At 42.6% G+C, this 23,344-nt stretch overlaps 1 protein-coding gene across 2 annotated transcripts in view; it reads left to right on the forward strand.

Annotated features, from left to right (window-relative positions):
- Positions 1-23,344, forward strand: part of tdt (terminal deoxynucleotidyl transferase) — a 143,733-nt gene that overhangs the window by 12,155 nt on the left and 108,234 nt on the right. For both annotated transcript variants that reach the window (XM_021580065.2, NM_001124706.1), the window contains 2 exon segments: positions 1,582-1,689; positions 22,973-23,143. In XM_021580065.2, coding sequence (XP_021435740.1) covers positions 1,582-1,689; positions 22,973-23,143 — 279 coding nt within the window.

Here is a 23,344-nt window from a genome sequence, read left to right on the forward strand (position 1 = left end):
AAATGGCAAACACACTCAAGCAACACCCACTTGCACCAGTGAGATCACACATGCACCAGTGAGATCACACTTGCACCAGTGAGATCACACATGCACCAGTGAGATCACACATGCACCAGTGAGATCACACATGCACGATAAACAGTGAGAAAGCATAGAACTTGCTCACTGTATGGACCCCTTAGTGTTGCGGATACAAGCAGTATGCGGGGCAGTAAAGCCAAAACACAGGTCAAAGATGCTTGGGAGAGACAATGGTAGGAGTATTTTCTTACCCATGGAACGAGCAGCATGAACGAGCAGAGTGAACGAGTATCATCCGATGTAGTTATTGATATACAAATATGAAATTATTGATATAAAAAATGCAATTAATATATGTTAAAACGGCTTTCCATCCTACAGTGGCTGTTTTGCGTAAGTGGAGTGGGATGTGGAATAGGTGATGGTGAGAACAAGGAGAGAGGAGACAGTGAGTGAGAGATTGTGGGAATGGTTGCAAGATTGGAAAGAGATGCGTAAGTCCTGTGAACACAGAGACACCTGTTATCCCTGTGCGGTGGCTGTCATCAATCTTCTGTTTAGGAAGAGCTAGTGCCCCCCCGTAGGAGTGGATGCCTCTGTGACCCCTAACCCTAGTTGGCAGCCCGAACACACCTCTCTGTCTGTGTGGATACCACTAGTCTGTGTAGACACACACACAAAAGCGTTCACAGCCCCGTCCACAAGCCCACACAAACTTTTAGTCAGAGGATTAAAATACCGCAAAGGCAGAAAAAAATTTATGTTATTTTCTGGTCTGTATAGGAGAGGTGAAATTAAGTTTCACTTTTGATTGGCATAAAATCTGGTGCCATGAAATATATTCAGAGCTATTCAATGTTGTTTTTTTTAAGAACAGGAGAGCCCTCTGGCTAGGGAATAACTGATGATTTTTTTTGTATCCCTTACTGATTTATTCCGTCATCCAGTGTGAAAGAACCTGAGAGATGCCTTCCTTTTAACACCCCTGTTCTTTCTTTAAACGTATCTCCGTCAACACAGCATGGTGGCATTACCTCCTTACGATTCCTCTCTGTCACCGTGTTCCTGAGCCACTAGGTCATTTTCACAGACACAATGTTCCATTTTGTAAATGTCTAATTGTCTGCGAGAACATTAATATTACATCTGTAATCCTTTTGATACATCACACGTAGACAATTTCTTCTTAGGAAATGAAACAGCAATTTACAAAAGGCACATTGGATTATGGGTTTGCAAGAATTCTTTATGTGTTACAGGTTAGCTGGAGTAATGGACTTGGATGCCACCAGACTGTATGATGAGTGTCATTAGACTGTTGCCTTGGTGACATGGGGACTGGGATATTCTCAACCTCCTTTATTGTTGTTCAGCTTTCAGAACTCATAACAATTTCATGTAACTTTTTGAAATCCCCTTTTGTCACATTTTGCATGATCCAGAAACTCTGGCTGATGCGGTGACTTATCATTGGATTGCTGGTGAACATCACTCCCACTGGAGCAAGTATTTCCCGATGAATTCAAATAAACATTTTATTTATTTTTTTGTACACAGAACACACCCACAGGGACAGACTGTTCTCCACCCACTGCTGTGGCCAATGTTTCTCAATATGCATGTCAGAGGCGGACGACCACGGAAAATCACAACAAGATATTCACAGTAAGGAAAAACAGAACACACCCCCATACAAGCACACCTTCTCAATTGCATGTCCCTATCTCTGTCTTTGTGAGGCTATTACACACTCATTGCTCCCACAAAGCATCCATCCTAACCAGTTGTGCTCTGATTGGGGTCTCTTCCTTCACACACCAATGCACCGACGCTGACCCCAATCAGATAAATTAACCTACAAATGAGAAGCATCTGCAGGTAGGCCATGATGAAGGCAGAACAGCTGAGGTGCCCACGAGGACTGACACAGGCTGGTATGGGCTGACCCTGAGGCTAGGCACGCCAGACTGAGATGGGCACTTGACGTAAAGCTTCTCACCAACAATGACGGATCTGTCTCTACGCCATCTGGCCATCGGGCAGCTAGTGGCCAATTCCAGAGGAAAGAGGGATGGGGGGGGAGAGACAGGATGTGAGGGAGTGTGAAGGCTGGTTTACAGTCCGTCTATCGGCATGTCTGTAAACAACACAAAAAAAAACATCAGTTTTAAAAATGAATTTGGTAAATGTCAACCTAGCAAGCCAGGCAACTTAAAGCAATTTTCTAAACAATGTTTTGGTTCATTGCTAGCTAGTTTTCTAGCTAGCTGGCTAGTCAGTTCATATAATGAACAGAGTATAGCTGATGACGTATTTACTTTAGCTACTTTTTGATTAATTATTACAAGAAAATAAACCCCAAGTACATAATTATTTACAAAGTAATGGCAAGTTTACAGAAAATAGCTTACTACTACAGTGTGACGAAATAAAAGGTCAATCTATCAGAGAATTTTAGAACTCCCTGTCACAAGAGGATTTGTTCTATTTGTTGTAGCAGTCCGGCAACCACGACAACGGATGTTGTGACAGTCGCAGATACTTTTTTCATGTCTGTGCGACAAGGAAACGGACAGTTGCAGCAACGGTCTAAAGACATTCCCCTGGAATGACCAGTGCACTGTGAGGGCTGTTTTGTTGACAGTCCAAGATGATCAAAGCCCTTCAAATGAAGATACAGTTACTTAGAGTTAGGGAATACCTGAGAGATACTCTATGGAAGCGTAGTGTATCAACACAAATCAAATCACATTTTATTTGTCACATGTGCCGAAGACAACCTTGCAGTGAAATGCTTACTTACAAGCCAAGGTCAATGCAAATAGTCTGGGTAGCCATTTGGTTAGCTGTTCAGGAGTCTTATGACTTGGAGGTAGAAGCTGTTAAGAAGCCTTTTGGACCTAGACTTGGTGCTCCGGTATCGCTTTCCGTGCGTTAGAAGAGAGAACAGTCTATGACTAGGGTGGCTGGAGTGTTTGGCAATTTTTTGGGCCTTCCTCTGACACAGCCTGGTTAGAGGTCCTGGATGGCAGGAAGTTTGGCCCCAGTGATGTATTGGGCCGTACGTACTACCTTCTGTAGTGCCTTACGGTTGGAGGCCGAACACTTGCCATACCAGGTGGTGATGCAACCAGTCAGGATGCTCTCGATGGTGCAGCTGTAGAACTTCTGACTACCGCTGATCTGATCTCAAACTTCCAGTGGGGCTTGGTGTGTGGGAGGTTGGTGCTTGGTGATGAAGAGTTCCTCCAAGCCTTATTAAGCAGAGCTTACTGGGAGCATATGGAGACATCTGTTTCATAATGACTTTCACTTCTCCCTGACTGACTACACATGCAGACTCTCACACTTGCACACATATTCATGCGACATGTTCATGCAACCCACACACACACACACCCACCCACACAGACAGACAGACCGAGACAGACACTTGAGTGGGAGTGGTGCTCGGTTCCCCTTCCCCTGTTCCTTTCCACTGCATTAGCTCTGTAATCACCAGTCTCCCTTCACTCCTCATCAGGCTGATGTTTCACTCATTATTCCACTTCAACATACATCACTCACAAGTGTTATTTGAGATAATTACTGTAATGTCAGTTCAACCTGTGGCTGTGGAGAAGAGACAGAAGTAATTAAACTAAATCCTAATATCCTGGGAGCATTAGGGTTAAAGACCAGGGAGGTCTGGTGAAATATCAAAGAGCCTGAATGAACTACAGCACCTAGAAGGTTTCTCTACAAGGATGAACACATCTAAAAGGTGTGGAGATTTACAGTGTGGTCTGAAATGATTGACACCCTTGATAAAGATGAAAAACAATTGTTTAACAAATAAATATTTTTTTCTCTCAAAAAGGTAGGGGTCAAAATGATTGACACCCCTGTTTTTAATACCTCACTGTGAGGATAATGGCACTGAGCCTTTTCAAAAATATTTGATAAGTTGGAGAACAGAATCCTTCCATATCCGTGATATCCTTATGGACTTCCCTCTTCATTTAAAACCACAGGTTTACAATGGGTTTCATGTCCGGAGACTGGCCATTGCTAAATGTTGATTTTTATGTTCAATGAACCATTTCTTTGTGGATGTTGATGTGTGGCTTGGGGTTCTTGTCTAGCTGGAAGATCCACTTGCGGTCAAGTTTCAGCCTACTGGCAGAGAAAACTGATTTTTGGCTAAAATATCCAGGTACTGGGTAAAGCTCATGATGCAGAAGAATAATGTTGAAAAAAAAACCTAGTTAAAATACTGTACATTGAAATCATACATTAAAAGCATCTTCATAAAAATGTGTCTTCAGCATGGATTTAAATAGAGCCACTGACTCTGCAAGCCTGATCGCCTCTGATCGCCATGCCAGAGGATCTCAGGCTGTGTCCTGGCTCGTAGGGAGATACAATATCAGAGATATAGGATGGGGATAAACCAAGCCTAGTCTTAAATGTGATTAATACTTTTGTTAAATCTAGTCTAAAAGTGACTGGTAGCCAGTGTAAAGAAGCTAAAATAGGTGCCTGTTAAATGTCGAGTTGCAGCATTTGGGATAAACTGTAGATGACGGAGACATGCATTCAAAGAGGAAATAAAAGCATGTATACCTTTTTCCAGATCAGGGACTGAAGAAAAAGATTTGACTTTAGCTATAATTCTTCGATGACAAAAGGCATAGTGAATAGGTGCTGGGAACGATACTGAACCACCCATGTTCACTGAAAAATAATCTGCCACATCGATATGATCTGAACCAGTCGAGGGCAACTCCTGAGATTCCCACCCACCTCTCCAGCCGGTCAACAAGTATATAATGATCAATAGTGTCAAACGCGGCACTGAGATCCAAAATAATTAGAATAGAGCATTCGCCGGCATCCTCAGCCAACACAAGGTCATTACTGACTTTTAATAAAGCAGTTTCCGTTGTGTGAAGTGAGTGGAAGCCCAATTGGAATTTTTTCCAAATAAGGTGTTCATACTCAAATAAACCAACGTTGAAAACGTCTAAAATCTTGGATAAATAAAACAAGTTGAGAGAGGTCTATATTTGCTCAGTAAAGAGGGGTGAAGATTGAGCTTTTTAAGAAGAGGTTGGATCAGAGCAATTTTAAAGCAGGCTGGAAGGGAGCCATTTACAATTGACAGTATGTTGGGGCCAACAGTAGGCATAACCTCTTTTTGTAGTCTAGTCGAGTATGGAAAGCCGTTTTAACATACAGGTATATTCATTGTATTATTTCTATTAATAATTTCATTTTTTTACAACAATAATGTTATTTTCGATATCAATGACACGTTTTTATATGATTGATTGATATGAAAAATGTCATGTTAATTATCGATATCAATAGTAAGAACTTTTTATATAAACAATTCCCCATAGGATTCAATAGAGAAACAGATATCAAAAGTAACATTTTTTTTTTATATCAATTGCCGAATACTGCACATCTTAGCATGTATTTAGCATTATAAAGACTTAAACAAATCAGCTTCTAGTGCCTTGAATGTCAATGAAGAGGAGGGTACCGAGAGACAGTCATCCCATTTTGTTGCCTTAAAATCTAAAAATGGATTTGTTTCATACTTAACCTACTGTCTTAGGTTTCAGTTAGCATGAAAATATAAATGTATTTGGAAATAACAAATTGCATGTGAACAACTTATTTAGAGATCTTATATTCAATGAACCGATCTTGACATGTTATTTAGGGGAGTTAGAGGAACATAAATTAGGTTACTTAAATTAACTACACTACGGGACATAATATGCTTTCCATGTCCTCTTTTGCTAATTATGACAGGGAGGATTGGAGCACTACCAGACCAAGACCGTCAGTGTCTAAAACAGTTTGCAGTTGCTGGAAATAGGGTGAATCCCATCTCTTTTAAAGATTGCTGGTTGCCCCGAGCAGCAAGTTAAAATTGTTACAAAAGGAGACCTTCTTTTAGGTACCAGTTCAGGGCAATGAGGCGGCTGAAACATTCAGAACCCCTATCATGGTCCAAACAAACTATCATGGTCCAAACACACCAAGAAAGTTGTGAAGAGGGCACGACAACACCTTTTCTCCCTCAGGAGACTGAAAAAATTTGGCATGGGTCCCCAGATCCTCAAAAAGTTTTACAGCTGCACCATCAAGAGCATCCTGACCGGTTGCATCACCGCCTGGTATGGCAACTGCTCTGCATCTGACCATAAGGTGCTACAGAGGATAGTGTGTACGGCCCAGTACATCACTGTTGCCACACTTCCTGCCATCCAGGACCTATATACTAGACGGTGTCAGAGGAAGGACCAAAAATTGTCAAAGACTCCAGCCACACAAGTCATAGACTGCTCTCTACCGGGAGGAAGAGCAGTTCCGTCTTGTCGAGGTTGAGCTTGAGGTGGTGGGACGACATCCAAGTTGAGATATCTGTCAGGCACAGAGAGATGAATGTTGCCACCTGGGTGTCAGAACGGGGGGAGGAGCAGTTATAGGAGAGACCATGTGAGTATATGACTGAGCAGAGTGATTTGGTGTATAGAGAGAAGAGGGCCTAGAACCGAGCCGTGGTGGACACCAGTAGTGAGAGTACATGGTGCAGACACAGATCCTCTCCATGTCACCTGGTAGGAGCTGCCAGCCATGTGGGATACAATTAAAAAATGTGCAGAGCCTGGTGGTTCACCGTGTCAAAGGAAGCCAGATAGATCTAGGAGGATAAGAACAGAGAGAGCTGATCAAAGACAGCATGCTCAAGTGTTTTGGAAAGAAAATAAGGGGATACAAGTATTCAGTTTGTCAGATGAGTGTTGGTTTCTTGAGGGGAGCAACTCATGCCATTTTGAGGTCAGAGGGGTCGCAGCCAGTGGTCAGGGTGAGTTGGAGGGAAGTGAAGACTCCAGAGATGGTCTGGAGAAGGGAGGAGGTGGTCGAGCGGGTAGGATGTCGGGCAGCCAGACTTCACTAGTTGCCGGATGTCATCTGGAGAGAGAGGGGAGAAAGAGGTCAAGGCGTAGGGTTGTTCTGTGTGAATGACACCAGTGGACACAATAGGCTGAATGAATGAGTAGCGGATGTTGTCAACCTTTTCAAAGTGGCTGACAAAGTCGTCCACAGAGAGGGAGGAGGGAGGGGGAGGAGGAGGACTGGAAAGGGGACAGTGCGAGTCATAGGCTGCAGAAGGGAGGAGAGTACAGAATCAGGCAGAATCAGGAGACATCAGGGAGAAGGATTTAGCAGAAGGGAAATATGATATCATAGAAGAGGAGAGAGTAGTAGGAGAGAGGGTGAAGATTGCAATGGAGCATGACCATCTGGGTAGGGGCTGAGTGATTAGGGTTGGAGGAAAGGGAGATAGAAAACAACTCTGCAGAACAGTCTTTGTTTCGGCAATGGTCTTAGTTTTGCATCAAAACTGACACGACTGCCGCTACAGCTGCCGGCCAAGAAACCAGGAGAGACTGAAGAACTAACACAAATTGATAATTGCCCAGCAGAGGTTGAGAGCACACCTCCCTGTACTAATTGTTGATTGCCTTATTGAGGTGAAACCACTCCCCCTCCAATACAGCCACTGACTACCACAACAAGTCACAAATTGCTCTGCCCCTTGATCCTGGTTGATATGTCAACAACTACAGTGCCTTGCGAAAGTATTCGGCCCCCTTGAACTTTGCCACCTTTTGCCACATTTCAGGCTTCAAATATAAAGATATAAAACTGTATTTTTTTGTGAAGAATCAACAACAAGTGGGACACAATCATGAAGTGGAACGACATTTATTGGATATTTCAAACCTTTTTAACAAATCAAAAACTGAAAAATTGGGCGTGCAAAATTATTCAGCCCCCTTAAGTTAATATTTTGTAGCGCCACCTTTTGCTGCGATTACAGCTGTAAGTCGCTTGGGGTATGTCTCTATCAGTTTTGCACATCGAGAGACTGACATTTTTTCCCATTCCTCCTTGCAAAACAGCTCGAGCTCAGTGAGGTTGGATGGAGAGCATTTGTGAACAGCAGTTTTCAGTTCTTTCCACAGATTCTCGATTGGATTCAGGTCTGGACTTTGACTTGGCCATTCTAACACCTGGATATGTTTATTTTTGAACCATTCCATTGTAGATTTTGCTTTATGTTTTGGATCATTGTCTTGTTGGAAGACAAATCTCCGTCCCAGTCTCAGGTCTTTTGCAGACTCCATCAGGTTTTCTTCCAGAATGGTCCTGTATTTGGCTCCATCCATCTTCCCTGTCACTGCTGAAGAAAAGCAGGCCCAAACCATGATGCTGCCACCACCATGTTTGACAGTGGGGATGGTGTGTTCAGCTGTGTTGCTTTTACGCCAAACATAACGTTTTGCATTGTTGCCAAAAAGTTCAATTTTGGTTTCATCTGACCAGAGCACCTTCTTCCACATGTTTGGTGTGTCTCCCAGGTGGCTTGTGGCAAACTTTAAACGACACTTTTTATGGATATCTTTAAGAAATGGCTTTCTTCTTGCCACTCTTCCATAAAGGCCAGATTTGTGCAATATACGACTGATTGTTGTCCTATGGACAGAGTCTCCCACCTCAGCTGTAGATCTCTGCAGTTCATCCAGAGTGATCATGGGCCTCTTGGCTGCATCTCTGATCAGTCTTCTCCTTGTATGAGCTGAAAGTTTAGAGGGACGGTCATGCCTTGGTAGATTTGCAGTGGTCTGATACTCCTTCCATTTCAATATTATCGCTTGCACAGTGCTCCTTGGGATGTTTAAAGCTTGGGAAATCTTTTTGTATCAAAATCCGGCTTTAAACTTCTTCACAACAGTATCTCGGACCTGCCTGGTGTGTTCCTTGTCATTCATGATGCTCTCTGCGCTTTTAACGGACCTCTGAGACTATCACAGTGCAAGTGCATTTATACGGAGACTTGATTACACACAGGTGGATTGTATTTATCATCATTGGTCATTTAGGTCAACATTGGATCATTCAGAGATCCTCACTGAACTTCTGGAGAGAGTTTGCTGCACTGAAAGTAAAGGGTCTGAATAATTTTGGACGCCCAATTTTTCAGTTTTTGATTTGTTAAAAAAGTTTGAAATATCCAATAAATGTCGTTCCACTTCATGATTGTGTCCCACTTGTTGTTGATTCTTCACAAAAAAATACAGTTTTCTATATTTATGTTTGAAGCCTGAAATGTGGCAAAAGGTCGCAAAGTTCAAGGGGGCCGAATACTTTCGCAAGGCACTGTATCTGCAAGTTATGAGCGGTCAACAGTTCACACACCAAGTAGGACACTGGGAAGACAAGCAGCACTTAAAGTAGATTTCTCTAGCTAGCAAAAAGACAGTACTACACCACAACAGATAAAGACCAACAAATATTATAGTTTGACCAGGTTTTCATCAGGAATCTCTCTGTACTGATACGTTCACCTTTCCATCGATCCTGGCTAGTCTCCCAGTCCCGGCCTCTGAAAAACATCCCTACAGCATGATACTACCAGCTTCACTGTAGGGATGGTGCCAGGTTTCCTCCAGATGCGACGCTTGACATTCAGGCCAAAGAGTTGTTTCTCATGGTCTGAGAGTCCTTTAGGTACCTTTTGGCAAACTCCAAGCGGGCTGTCATGTGCCTTTTACTGAGGAGTGGCTTCTGTCTGGCCACTCTACTATAAAGGCCTGATTGGTGGAGTGCTGCAGAGATGGTTGTCCTTCTGGAAGGTTCTCCCTTCTCCACAGAGGAACTCTGGAGCTTTGGTCACTTCCCTGACCAAGGCCTTTCTCCCCCGATTGCTCAGTTTGTACGCGCGGCCAGTTCTAGGAAGCATCTTGGTGGTTCCAAATGTCTTCCATTTAAGAATGAAGCCACTGGAAGCCACTGTGTTCTTGGAGACCTTCAATACTGCAGACATTTTTTTGTACCCTTCCCCAGATCTGTGCCTCAGCACAATCGTGTCTCGGAGCTCTACAGACAAATTCTTCGACCTCATGTCTTGGTTTTTGCTCTGACATGCGCTGTCAACGGTGGGACCTTATATAGACAGGTGTGTGCCTTCCCAAATTACGTTCAATCAATTCAATTTACTACAGTTAGACTCCAATCAAGTTGTAGAAACATTTCAAGGAGGGTCAATGGAAACAGGATGCATCTGAGCATAATTTCGATTCTCATAGCAAATGGTCTGAATACTTATGCAATTATATATGTAATACACATTGTCATTATGGGGTGCTGTGTGTAGATTGATGAGGATATTTTTAAAAATATATATTTTAGAATAAGGCTGCAATGTAGCAAAATGTTGAAAAAGGGAACGGGTCTGAATACTTTCCGAATGCACTGTAGAACGACAGTTGTGTATTAAAAGCTTCATTCTAGTGGCCTACTGTTAACCAGTGGTGCCATGTTTGTGCAGGTGTACCTTTTTTTGGGGTATCTGAGTTGTGTTTCCATCTCAAAGTCTTCATCTTCCTCATCAACTTAACCCATGTAATCAAAATCTTTACTGATGATGTGCAGAATTTCTCTTGCATGTTGTAATCTGAATACTGGAAGGTTGTTGACAACGTAGGCTAAGTCAAATATTTATGTCCTGTGTTCTACAACTGCCTCAATTAGTTCAGTACTAAATCCAGTACAGGCTGTCTTGATGGTGTAAAGATGTGCTGTGTCCTTGAGCAAATGGCTAATTTACTCCTCTAAGATGTTCCTGATCAAAGTTTTGTCTGCAATTTCCCTCTCCATTCAAAGAAGACAAAACTCTGATTTTGTACTGTGAGAGGGTCTTGCCATGTTACATTCCAATCTGTTGGATTTCAGCCTTATGCTCCTGGTTTCTGTCAACCTACACTCTTGGAAAAAAAGGTGCTAAATAGAACCATATAGGGTTCTTCGGTTTGTCCCCATATGGGAAGCTTTTTAGGTGCTAGGTAGAACCATTTGCAAAGGGTTCCACCTAGAACCCTATATGTAGAGTTCCTCATAGAACCCATTGTACATGTTTATACAGTTGAAGTCAGAAGTTTACATACACCTCAGTCAAATATATTTAAACTCAGTTTTTCACAATTTCTGACATTTAATCCTGGTCAACATTCCCTGTGTTATGTCAGTTAGGATCACCACTTTATTTTAAGAATGTGAAATGTCAGAATAATAGTAAAGAGAATGATTCATTTCAGCTTTTATTTCTTTCATCACATTTCCAGTGGGTCAGAAGTTTACATACACTCAATTCGTATTTGGTAGCATTGCCTTTAAATTGTTTAACTTGGTTCAAATGTTTCTGGTAGCCTTCCACAAGCATCCCACAATAAGTTGGGTGAATTTTGGCCCATTCCTCCTGACAGTGCTGGTGTAACTGTCATGTTCGTTGTACGGAGGAGTCCAAGGTGCAGCGTTGTATGCGTACATTCTTCTTTATTTAAGAATGAACACTGAACAAACAAACAAAATAACAAAACGAACTGTGAAGCTAATGTGAGTAGTGCAGACAGTCAACTAAACATAGAACAATAACCCACAAACACAAAAGGGAAAATGGCCACCTAAATATAATCCCTTGTAAAACAATTTTTTGGGTGGGGCACACGAGGAGATTAGCTGAGTCAGGTTGGAGACCTGAGCCTCCAATTATTGAGGCTGCCTCTCGGGCTTCCGTGCTAACCGTGTCCCCTCGTATCATCGCTGTTCCTCCTGCGCTATCTCCCCCTGCTCCCATGGCAGGCGATCCTTTCCTGCCAATATTTCCTCCCACCTCCAGGATCCTTTACCGTCCAAAATCTCGTCCCATGTCCATGGTGTCTGCTCCTCCTGAACACGCTGCTTGGTCCTTTTATGGTGGGTTCTTCTGTCACGTTCGTTGTAAGGAGGAGACCAAGGTGCTGCGTGGTATGCGTACATTCTTCTTCATTTAAGAATGAACACTGAACAAACGAACAAAACAACAAAACGAACCGTGACGCTAATATGAGTAGTGCAGACAGGCAACTAAAAATAGAACAAGAACCCACAAACATAAAAGGGAAAAGGGCCACCTAAATACAATCCCTAATCAGAGGCAATGATAAACAGCTGCCTCTGATTGGGAACCATATCAGGCCACCATAGACATATAAATACATAGACCTACAAAACCCCTAGACATACAAAAACTAGCATACCCACCCTTCTCACACCCTGACCTAACCAAAATATAAAGAAAACAGAGATATTAAAGGTCAGAGAATGACAGTAACTGAGTCAGGTTTGTAGACCTTGCTCACTCACACGTTTTCAGTTTTGCCGACAGATTTTCTATAGGATTGAGGTCAGGGCTTTGTGATGGCCACTCCAATACCTTGAATTAGTTTTTACCATTTTGCCACAACTTTGGAAGCATGCTTGAGGTCATTATCCATTTGAAAGGCCCATTTGTGACCAAGCTTTGACTTCCTGACTGATGTCTTGAGATGTTGCTTCAATATATCCACATATTCCTCCGTCATGAAGCCATCTATTTTGTGAAGTGCACCAGTCCCTCCTGCAGAAAATCCCCCCTACAACATGATGCTGCCACCCCCGTGCTTCACGGTTGGGAAGGTGTTCTTCGGCTTGCAAGACTCCCCCTTTTTCCTCCAAACATAACAATGGTCATTATGGCCAAACAATTATATTTTTGTTTCATCAGACCAGTTGACATTTCTCCAAAAAGTACGACATTTGTCCCCATGTGCAGTTGCAAACCGTAGTCTGGCTTTTTTTATGGAGGTTTTGGAGCAGTGGCTTCTTCCTTGCTGAGCGGCCATTCAGGTTATGTCGATATAGGACTCGTTTTACTGTGGATATAGATATATTTGTACCTGTTTCCTCCAGCATCTTCACAATGTCATTTGTTGTTGTTCTGGGATTGATTTGCACTTTTCGCACCAAAGTACGTTCATCTCTAGGAGACAGAACGCGTCTCCTTCCTGAACAGTATGACGGCTGCGTGGTACCGTGGTGTTTATACTTGCGTACTATTGTTTGTACAGATGAACGTGGTACCTTCAGGCATTGAACCACACTTGTGGAGGTCTATAACTTTATTTCTGAGGTCTTTGCTGATTTCTTTTGATTTTTCTATGCTGTCAAGCAAAGAGGCACTGATTTCGTAGGTCTTGAAATACATCCACAGGTACACCTCCAATTGACTCAAATTATGTCAATCAGAAGCTTCTAAAGCCATGACATCATTTTCTGGAATTTTCCAAGCTGTTTAAAGGCACAGTCAACTTAGTGTATGTAAACTTCTGACCCACTGGAATTGTGATACAGTGAATTGTAAGTGAAATCATCTGTCTCTAACCAATTGTTGGAAAAATTATTTGTGTCATGCACAAAGTAGATGTCCTAACCAACTTCCAAAACTATAGTTTGTTAACAAGAAATTGTTGTGGTTGAAAAATGAGTTTTAATGACTCCAGTCTAAGTGTATGTAAACTTCCGACTTCAACTGTACCTAGAATCCTATATGAAGGGTTCTGCCTAGAACCATATGTTAAAGTTTCTACCGAGAACCGTTTTATCTTTGGAGGGTTCTTCCTAGAAACATCAATGAATGGTTCTAACAGCCTTATTAGTCTTTAAAATAAAAACTTTTATGACAATAATTACACATACTCAACGTGGCCAAAAGTATGCTACTTGAACATCATGGGAATTAATATGGAGTTGGTCACCTTTGCTTCTATAACAGTCTCCACTCTTATGGGAAGGCTTTCCACTAAATGTTGGAACATTGTTGCTGGGACTTGCTTCCAGTCATCCACAAGATAATTAGTGATGTTGGGCAATTAGTCCTGGCTTAGGCCTCAGCATTCAAATTCATCCCAAAGGTGTTAGATGAGGTTGAGGTCATGGAAATGCTGTAGAGTTAAGATTTCCCTTCACTGGAACTAAGGGGCCTAGCCACAACAGCCCCATACCATTATTCCTCCTCCAAAAAACTTTACTGTTGGAACAATGCTTTGGGGCAGGTTGCTTCTCCAAGCATCCGCCAAACCCAGGTTGTCGGGCTGCCAGATGGTGAAGAGTGATTCATCACTCCAGAGAACATGTTTCCACTGCTCCAGAGTCCAATGGCGGTGAGCTTTACACCACTACAGCCGACGCTTGGCATTGCGCATGGTGTTCTTAGGCCATGTAAACCTATTTCAGGAAGCTCCCGACAAACAGCTCTTGTGCTGATGTTGCTTCCAGAGGCAATTTGGAACTCTGTAGTAAGTGTTGAAACCGAGGACAGATGCGCCCCCAGCATTCTGCAAACTCCCAATCTGTGAGCTTGTGTGGCCTACCATTTCACGGCTGAGCCTAGATATTGCCACTTCACAATAACAACACTTACAGTTGACCGGGACAGCTTTAGCAGGGTAGAAATTTGAGGAACTGACTTGTTGGAAAGGTGGCATCCTTCGACAGTGCCACGTTGAAAGTTATTGAGCTGTTCAGTAAGGCCATTCCACTGCCAAGGTTAGTCTATGGAGGTGCGTGGCTGTGTGCTCAATTTTATACACCTGTCAGCAACGGGTGTGGCTGAAAAAGCCGAATCCACTAAACTAATTTGAACGGGTGTCCACATACACAATTTTGTATATATAGTGTATCAAAAGGCCTTTCTTTGAGGGCCTAGTTATACCCTAACCCAGTGGTGTTAAGAAAATCCTGGTTTACAGGCCAAATCAATTCACATGCAAAAACACAGATATTAAAACAAACAGTTCTGAAAATCACCCTGCAATAGAGCATGCTTGGAAATATGTCTCTATGTAGAAGCCTTGTTGCCTTCCAAACAACACTTGCCTTCCGAAAAATAATTCTTGACTTCCAAAGAAAGAATCATCCTTTCTTTCAAAAACAGTTATTTGGATATTAATCGTTCTATTTAGATCCCTTTGCATTACAAAGAACTCTTGTCTTACAGAAAGGGTACTTCAGATCAAAACAGTTCTTGGTAGAACTATCTCTCCACAAATTACGCTTTTTTCTAAGCGTGCAAGCATCTTCACCTAGTTCTGCTATAAGACAATCGGCAGTAAAAAAGGATGGAAGACATTGATATCCCCTTGTCTCTGACCTCCTTCACTATCCAATCTAGGAAGTGCAGGTTATCTGTAGCCACTTGACCCAGTCCATGTCTGATGTTTGTCTTGTTGGAGCTCACAGTCACTTAAGTTGCCTTCTCCATATGCAATAGCTTGGTCACCCGGCCTCTGGACTCAAAGTCTGCAAATGCTGTCGGCGCCAACACAGGTGTAACTGAAAGACAAATACATGCACCATTGTATCAGTAATCAAGCCATTATCATAGCCTACAGTTCTCAAAGAAAAATCTCTGGCATCTAACATTTTTGAAAATATTACAGACACACTGCAGTATTTCAACATGTAATATTTTTTTACATTTTTACAGGGGTTTATGTGCAAAGCATATACCGTTTTTTTTAATCCATCATTTTAGCTAACACTACTCATAACAAAAGTGGACGACTGTGTTCTTGCATGTCCCTCACACAGACCTAGAGGCCCTCAACCCAGCATGACATAGAGATAATGTTCTGTTAAATGATAGGAAGTCATCTGGTTAGGCTTCTTCCGCTTGAATTTGAGGGCTACAGGATAGGAAGTTACAAGACACTTTATGAATATGGGCCCAGGACATGAACTGGCACTGGTTTTATTTGGTGACAAGACAATGTTTACTCACCCTCTTTGGCAATGTATCAGAGTTCTCCCAGCTTTACAAAGCTGTCGTTGAAGGCTGGCCTCCCTTTTGTACTCTCTCTCCTGGTTGAAAGAAAATAAGATCCAACATAAGAGTCTAGATCAGAAAGTGCAATAATAACATACATAGTTATGGATTTACAAAGAGAAGTCATCATACTGTCCATTACTGTCCGTAACGTTGAAATGTTAGGTTAGAGCAAGGCATATGGTCAGCTAAAGTTAGCTAGCTAGCTAGATTTGGGAAACAACATCAAGAGGTTCTGTATTGGTTGGACTCTCTGAGTTGTGAATCGTTCTGGTGGGTTGGGACAGAAAATAACCCTACCATGAAAAAATATTATGTCAACAAAGACATATGTCTAATATCTAGGAACTCTACTTACCGGACGTAAAGTGAAACATGACCCTCAATATCAAATAAACGTCTGAATCCAACTTTTGTCCAAACCACACCCTATTCCTGCTGTGTAGACAGTGGTAGATTTTGTGTCAGGAAGTCTTGCGTGAAGTGTGTGGTCTCATGGCAGCCCACTGTCTAACTCAACAGGAATAGGGTGCGGTTTGGACAAAAGTTGGATTCAGACGTTTATTTTATAGCGACGGACACATTTCACTTTACAGCTGGTAAGTAGAGATGCTAGAGATTGGCAAAGCATGGTATAGGTTCTTTCAATCGCATTCATCACCCTACTCTGCCTCTGTCTCCTTTTCTGTGTCTTGAGCTCTAGCAAGCAAACCTGCAAAAATGTATCAACTGGGTCCAGCCAAACGTATGAGGACACCCTTTTAAATTAGTGGATACGGCTAGTTCAGATACACCCGTTGCTGACAGGTGTATAAAATCGACTTTCAACGTGGCACTGTCATAGGATGCCACCTTTCCAGTAAGTCAGTTCATCAGATTTCTGTCCTGTTAGCACTTACAGTTGGCCGGAGAAGCTTTGTTATTGTGAAGTGGAATCATCTAGGAGTAACAACGGCTCAGCTGCATTACAGTGTTGTATTACAGACTCGGTCAGGGAGAGGTTGAAAATGTCAGTGAAGACACTTGCCAGTTGGTCAGCCCATGCTTTGAGTACACGTCCTGGTAATCCGTCTGGCCCCGCGGCTTTGTGAATGTTCACCTGTTTAAAGGTCTTGCTCACATCGGCTACCAAGAGCGTTATCACACAGTCATCCAGAACAGCTGGTGCTCTCAAGTATGCTTCAGTATTGCTTGCCTCAAAACCAGCAAAAAAGTAATTTAGCTCGTCTGGTAGGCTCGCGTCAAAGGGCAGCTCGCGGCTGGTTTCCCTTTGTAGTCCGTAATAGTTTTCAAGACCTGCCACATCCGACGAGCGTCAGAGCCGGTGTAGTAGGATTCAATCTTAATCAGGTATTGACTCTTTGCTCTTTGATGGTTCATCTGAGGGCATAGCGGGATGTCTTATAAGTGTCCAGATTAGTGTCCCGCTCCTTGAAAGCGGGAGCTCTAGCCTTTAGCGCGATGTGGATGTTGCTTGTAATCCATGGCTTTTGGTTGGGATATGTATGTAAGGTCACTGTGGGGACGACGTTGTCGATGTACTTATTGATGAAGCCGATGACTGAGGTGGTATACTCCTCAATTCAATTGGATGAACATATTCCAGTCTGTGCTAGCAAAACAGTCCTGTAGCTTAGCATCCACGTCATCTGACCACTTCCGTATTGAGCGAGTCACTGGTACTTCTTGCTTTAGTTTTTGCTTGTAAGCAGGAAACAGGAGGATAGAATTATGGTCAAATTTGCCAAATGAAGGGCAGGGGAGAGCATTGTTTGTATCTCTGTGTGTGGAGTAAAGGAGGTCTAGAGTTTGTTTCCTCTATCAGACATCCCCAAATGGGCTCTTTTATACATTGTGCGCAGGCCAGTTACTATTATGCGTGCTCTGATACACTTACTCAACAATTACAGGACAGAGAAACCAGACACAGGCTCACATGGTGCGCTCCAAACAAAAGACAACAAAGAAATTGACAAAACTCTCAAATGGTATGAAGTAAACTAAAACTTGTTTCTCACAACTGTAGCAAAGGTGGTGAACACGCAAACAACGTGTCCACTCCAAGAATGGTAAATGACTGTAATAATACTGTGGGGCAAAAAAGTATTTAGTCAGCCACCAATTGTGCAAGTTCTCCCACTTAAAAAGATGAGAGAGGCCTGTAATTTTCATCATAGGTACACTTCAACTATGACAGACAAAATGAGAATGTTTTTCCCAGAAAATTACATTGTAGGAATTTTTATGAATTTATTTGCAAATTATGGTGGAAAATAAGTATTTGGTCACCTACAAACAAGCAAGATTTCTGGCTCTCACAGACCTGTAACTTCTTCTTTAAGAGGCTCCTCTGTCCTCCACTCGTTACCTGTATTAATGGCACCTGTTTGAACTTGTTATCAGTATTAAAGACACCTGTCCACAACCTCAAACAGTCAGACTCCAAACTCCACTATGGCCAAGACCAAAGAGCTGTCAAAGGACACCAGAAACAAAATTGTAGACCTGCACCAGGCTGGGAAGACTGAATCTGCAATAGGTATTTTTGGTTTGGCAGCTTGGTTTGAAGAAATCAACTGTGGGAGCAATTATTAGGAAATGGAAGACATACAAGACCACTGATAATCTCCCTCGATCTGGGGTTCCCACGCAAGATCTCACCCTGTGGGGTCAAAATGATCACAAGAACGGTGAGCAATAATCCCAGAACCACACGGGAGGACCTAGTGAATGACCTGCAGAGAGCTGGGATCAAAGTAACAAAGCCTACCATCAGTAACACACTACGCCGCCAGGGACTCAAATCCTGCTTAAGCCAGTACATATCCATGCCCGTCTGAGTTTGCTAGAGAGCATTTGGATAATCCAGAAGAAGATTGGGAGAATGTCATATGGTCAAATGAAAACAAAATATAACATTTTGGTAAAAACTCAACTCGTCGTGTTTGGAGGACAAAGAATGCTGAGTTGCATCCAAAGAACACCATACCTGCTGTGAAGCATGGGGGTGGAAACATCATGCTTTGGGGCTGTTTTTCTGCAAAGGGACCAGGACGACTGATCCGTGTAAAGGAAAGAATGAATGGGGCCATGTATCGTGAGATTTTTTGTGAAAACCTCCTTCCATCAGCAAGGGCATTGAAGATGAAATGTGGCTGGGTCTTTCAGCATGACAATGATCCCAAACACACCACCCGGGCAACGAAGGAGTGGCTTCGTAAGAAGCATTTCAAGGTCCTGGAGTGGCATAGCCAGTCTCCAGATCTCAACCCCATAGAACATCTCTGGAGGGAGTTGAAAGTCCGTGTTGCCAAGCAACAGCCCCAAAACATCACTGCTCTAGAGGAGATCTGCATGGAGGAATGGGCCAAAATACCAGCAACAGTGTGTGAAAACCTTGTGAAGACTTACAGAAAACGTTTGACCTCTGTCATTGCCAACAAAGGGTATATAACAAAGTATTGAGATAAACTTTTGTTATTGACCAAATTCTTATTTTCCACCATAATTTGCAAATAAATTCATTCAAAATCCTACAATATGATTTTCTGGATTATTTTTTCTCATTTTGTCTGTCATATTTGAAGTGTACCTATGATGGAAATTACAGGCCTCTCTCATCTTTTTAAGTGGGAGAACTTGCACAATTGGTGGCTGACTAAATACTTTTTTGCCCCACTATATATTGATACGTTAACAGAAATTACTGTAACCAAACATTGTAGATTAGAAATTATGGGGATTAGTAGTTCATTGATGTATGTAATGGGGAATTTATAAACACTAACACTCAACAATAATTCAAACAATGAAAGCACACGGATAGGCAGGAAAAAGCGCGTTCTAGAAAGAGATGCGCCTTCTGCATCTTCACTACACCCCCTTCACCTTCATTTAAAAGTACTCTCAAGACACATTATCTTCACACATAAGAAATACTCTCACGAACGTGGTCAGGTCCAAAGCAGTAGCAATAATGGAAAACCAAGGCAAATTCAAAACAAATGCACTTTCACTTATTTAGTCAATTTTATACAGTTGTTTGGTGTGCTGAGGCAAAGCCTTGGCACAGGTGGCATACGATAGCTGTACTAGTCAACCGATGCCTGTACTAGACAAACAGAGCTAAGATGTCTTTCCCCATAATCAGTGGAAAGCTGCCCCACTCTGTACAGTTGTTCTAGTTAAATTATGGCTAATTCTCCCCCTGCTACAATACTACCAAGCTAGCTCCTCCAGGCAGACCAACAGTGCAGACAGAGTATCCCAGCGCAGCAGGTGCCTGCCCTCTCACCCCTCTCAATGAAGGCCTCAATCCTCTTGTTATCTCATGCTGTGAAGGGAGCCCAGCTGTGCATGCATGGGAGTGTATTGTGTGAGTGTGTATGCATGTGTGTGAACTACCTGTGTGTTTGTGTTTGTGTGTGTGTCTGTGCGTGCTTGTTGGTGTGTTTGAGGTCATCCTCTCGTTGCATGTTGTGAACGGGTCAGTGGAGCCTCCTGCCAGGCTGGGCTCAGGTCTTGCCTGCTGACCCGAGGCACCATGTCTGGACAGATCACCCATGGCCCGGCCACACTGTTGGTGACCGCACTGATCTAGCTCACTACTCAACCAGACCAGGAGAGAAAAAGCATGCAAACTTTCCCACATTTTGTTGTGTTACAGCCTTAATTTAAAATGAATTACATTGAGATTTTGTGTCACTGACCTACACACAAAACCCCATAATATCAAAGTGGAATTATGTTATTATAAATTTTTACAAATTAATACAAAATGAAAAGCTGAAATGTCTTGAGTAAATAACTATTCAACCCCTTTGTAATGGCAAGCCTAAATAAGTTCAGGAGTAAAAATGTGCTTAACAAGTTACATAATAAGTTGCATTGACTCAATCTGTGTGCAATAATAGTGTTTAACATGATTTTTCAATGACAATCCCATCGCTGTACCCCACACATACAATTATCTGTAAGGTCCCTCAGCTGAGCAGTGCATTTCAAATAAAGATTCAACGAAAAGGACCAGGTAGGTTTTTTCAATGCTTTGCAAAGAAGGACATCTATTGGTATAAAAAAAACAGGCATTGAATATCACTTTTTAAGCATGGTTTAGTTATTAAGTACACTTTGGATGGTGTATCATTACACCCTGTCACTACAAAGATACAGGCGTCCTTCCTAACTCAGTTGCCGGAGAGGAAGGATACCGCTCAGGGATTTCATTATGAGGCCAATGGTGACTTTAAAACAGTTACAGGGTTTAATGGCTGTGATAGGAGAAACTGAGGTGGATCACAACATTGTAGTTACTCCACCAAACTAACCTAAATGACAGAGTGAAAAGAAGGAAGCTTGCTCAGAATAAAAATATTCCAAAACATGAATCCTGTTTGCAATAAGACATTGAAGTTAAACTGCAAAGAATGTGGCAAAGAAATTAACTGTCACAATCTGATCTGTTTCACCTGTCCTTGTGATTGTCTCCACCCCCCTCCAGGTGTCACCCTTCTTCCCCAGTATCCCCTGTGCATTTATACCTGTGTTCTATGTTTGTCTGTAGCCAGTTCGTCATGTTTGTCAAGGCAACCAGCATTTTTGTTATCAGCTCCTGCTTTTCCCAGTCTCTCTTTTTCTCGCCCTCCTGGTTTTGACCCTTGCCTGTCCTGACTCTGAGCCCGCCTGCCTGACCACTCTGCCTGCCCCTGACCTGTACCTTTGCCCCACCTCTGGTTTACTGACCCCTGCCTGCCTTGACCTGTCTTTTGCCTGCCCCTGTTGGAATATTAAACCATAGTCAATTCGACATGTCTGCATCTGGGTCTTACCTTGATACCTGATATTGACTTGATGTCCTGAGGCAAATCCAACACCACATGACCGAGTACCACTCTTCATATGTTCAAGCATGGTGGTAGCTGCATCATGTTATGGGTATGCTTGTCATTGGCAAGGACTAGGGAGTTTTTTTGGATAAAAATAAACGGATTCGAACTAAGCACAGGCAAAAAGCTAGACTTCACGGTGCTTTCCAACAGACATTGGGAGATGGTCATGTATATTGATTTTGTGGTCAATTAACCATTTCTTTGTAGATTTGGATATGTGCTTGGGGTTATTGTCTTGATGGAAGATCCACTTGTGGCCAAAAACCTGGCTGCCTCTGCCACAGTCAGACTTGAACCCCATTGAAAATCGGTGGTCTGATTTCAAGAGGGCAGTCCATAAGCGCAGACAAAGGATATCCAGCAGCTGGAAAGATTATGTATGGAGGTGTGTTCTCCAATCATATAAAACATTTTCGAAAAAGTCACAGTGTTTTTATCCTCACAAGGGTAGGGAGCAGAAATTTTTATCCCTATTTGTTTTATTGGTTGTTAAGCAAAATCTCCTTCTCAAATCACCTTCGCAATTTGATTAGTATAAAATAATATAATTTCCCATTTTTTAGCATGCAATCTTTATCAAGGGTGCCATTAATTATGGACCTCACTATACATACCTACTTTTACCACGAGTCTGTTCTGTATATCAATGCAGAGCAATAGGTATCGAGTAAGGAAGCTTCTCTTCCCTGGAACATGGTGTCCTCTGGGACAGCTCATGCATAAACCCGCCCCCTCCCCCCCGGCCAAATCCTTCTTCTGAAAATAACAAAAGGGAAAACTCCCGACAGTTGCTCTTTACTTTCGTTTGAACCACCATGTTGTGTCAGAAGGGAAAGAGCACTGCAGGCCCCTGAGGAGCCTTTTGTCAACAAGTGGAAAATGACAGTTCCTCTCTGGCGCACAGCGACCAAAATGTCGCTGTGCGGTCATCCAGTAGAAGTCCTGTGCGCCTGGGCCTACCACGGCGAGAAGACAGATGGATGGGGGTAAAGAAGGAGAGGGAAAGGAGAGAGGGGGACTGTGTACTCCGATCCCTGTCTGGCTGTCACCACGGGTCAGTGCATCTGATGTTTGAGTGCACACCTGACATATCTCTCTCTCTTTCCCCACACTATCGCTCCCTTTGTTTTTCTCTCTGTCCTCTCCCATCCCTCTATTTCTCTGACCTCATATCACAATTCCTTTGGGTTTCCCTTTTCATCTTTGTTTCTCATCTTCATATTTCTCACATCCCTCTCCTCTCATTGTGCCTCTCTCTCTCTCTCTCTCTCTCTCCTTCTCTCTCACTCCCATCCACCCCTCTTCTCTGTAGGATGTGATGGAGGAGCTGGCTGAAAGTTCTGAGTTCAATGAAAGTAAGGGTCCATGCCTGGCATTCCGTCAAGCAGCCTCAGTCCTGAAGAGTCTGCCGTCAGCAGTGCACTGTCTGAAGGCCATCCAGGGCCTCCCCTGCCTGGGGGAACACACCAAGGCTGTCATGGAGGTAATATCATCTCCACTGCATACCACATGAACTAAAGAGTAACATTATTGTTTAAATGTATTTTCTAAACTTTAACATTTAATCTAGAGAAATATAATCTATATTGTTCTCTGTGAAGTGTTCAGTCTTGATTGTATGAAAATGAACCTTTCTGATTGATTGAATTACTTATGCATCTAATTAATTATGTTAAATGTTTAA

Source organism: Oncorhynchus mykiss, chromosome 23 (genome assembly GCF_013265735.2).
Source record: "Oncorhynchus mykiss isolate Arlee chromosome 23, USDA_OmykA_1.1, whole genome shotgun sequence".
Lineage (NCBI taxonomy): Eukaryota > Metazoa > Chordata > Actinopteri > Salmoniformes > Salmonidae > Oncorhynchus > Oncorhynchus mykiss.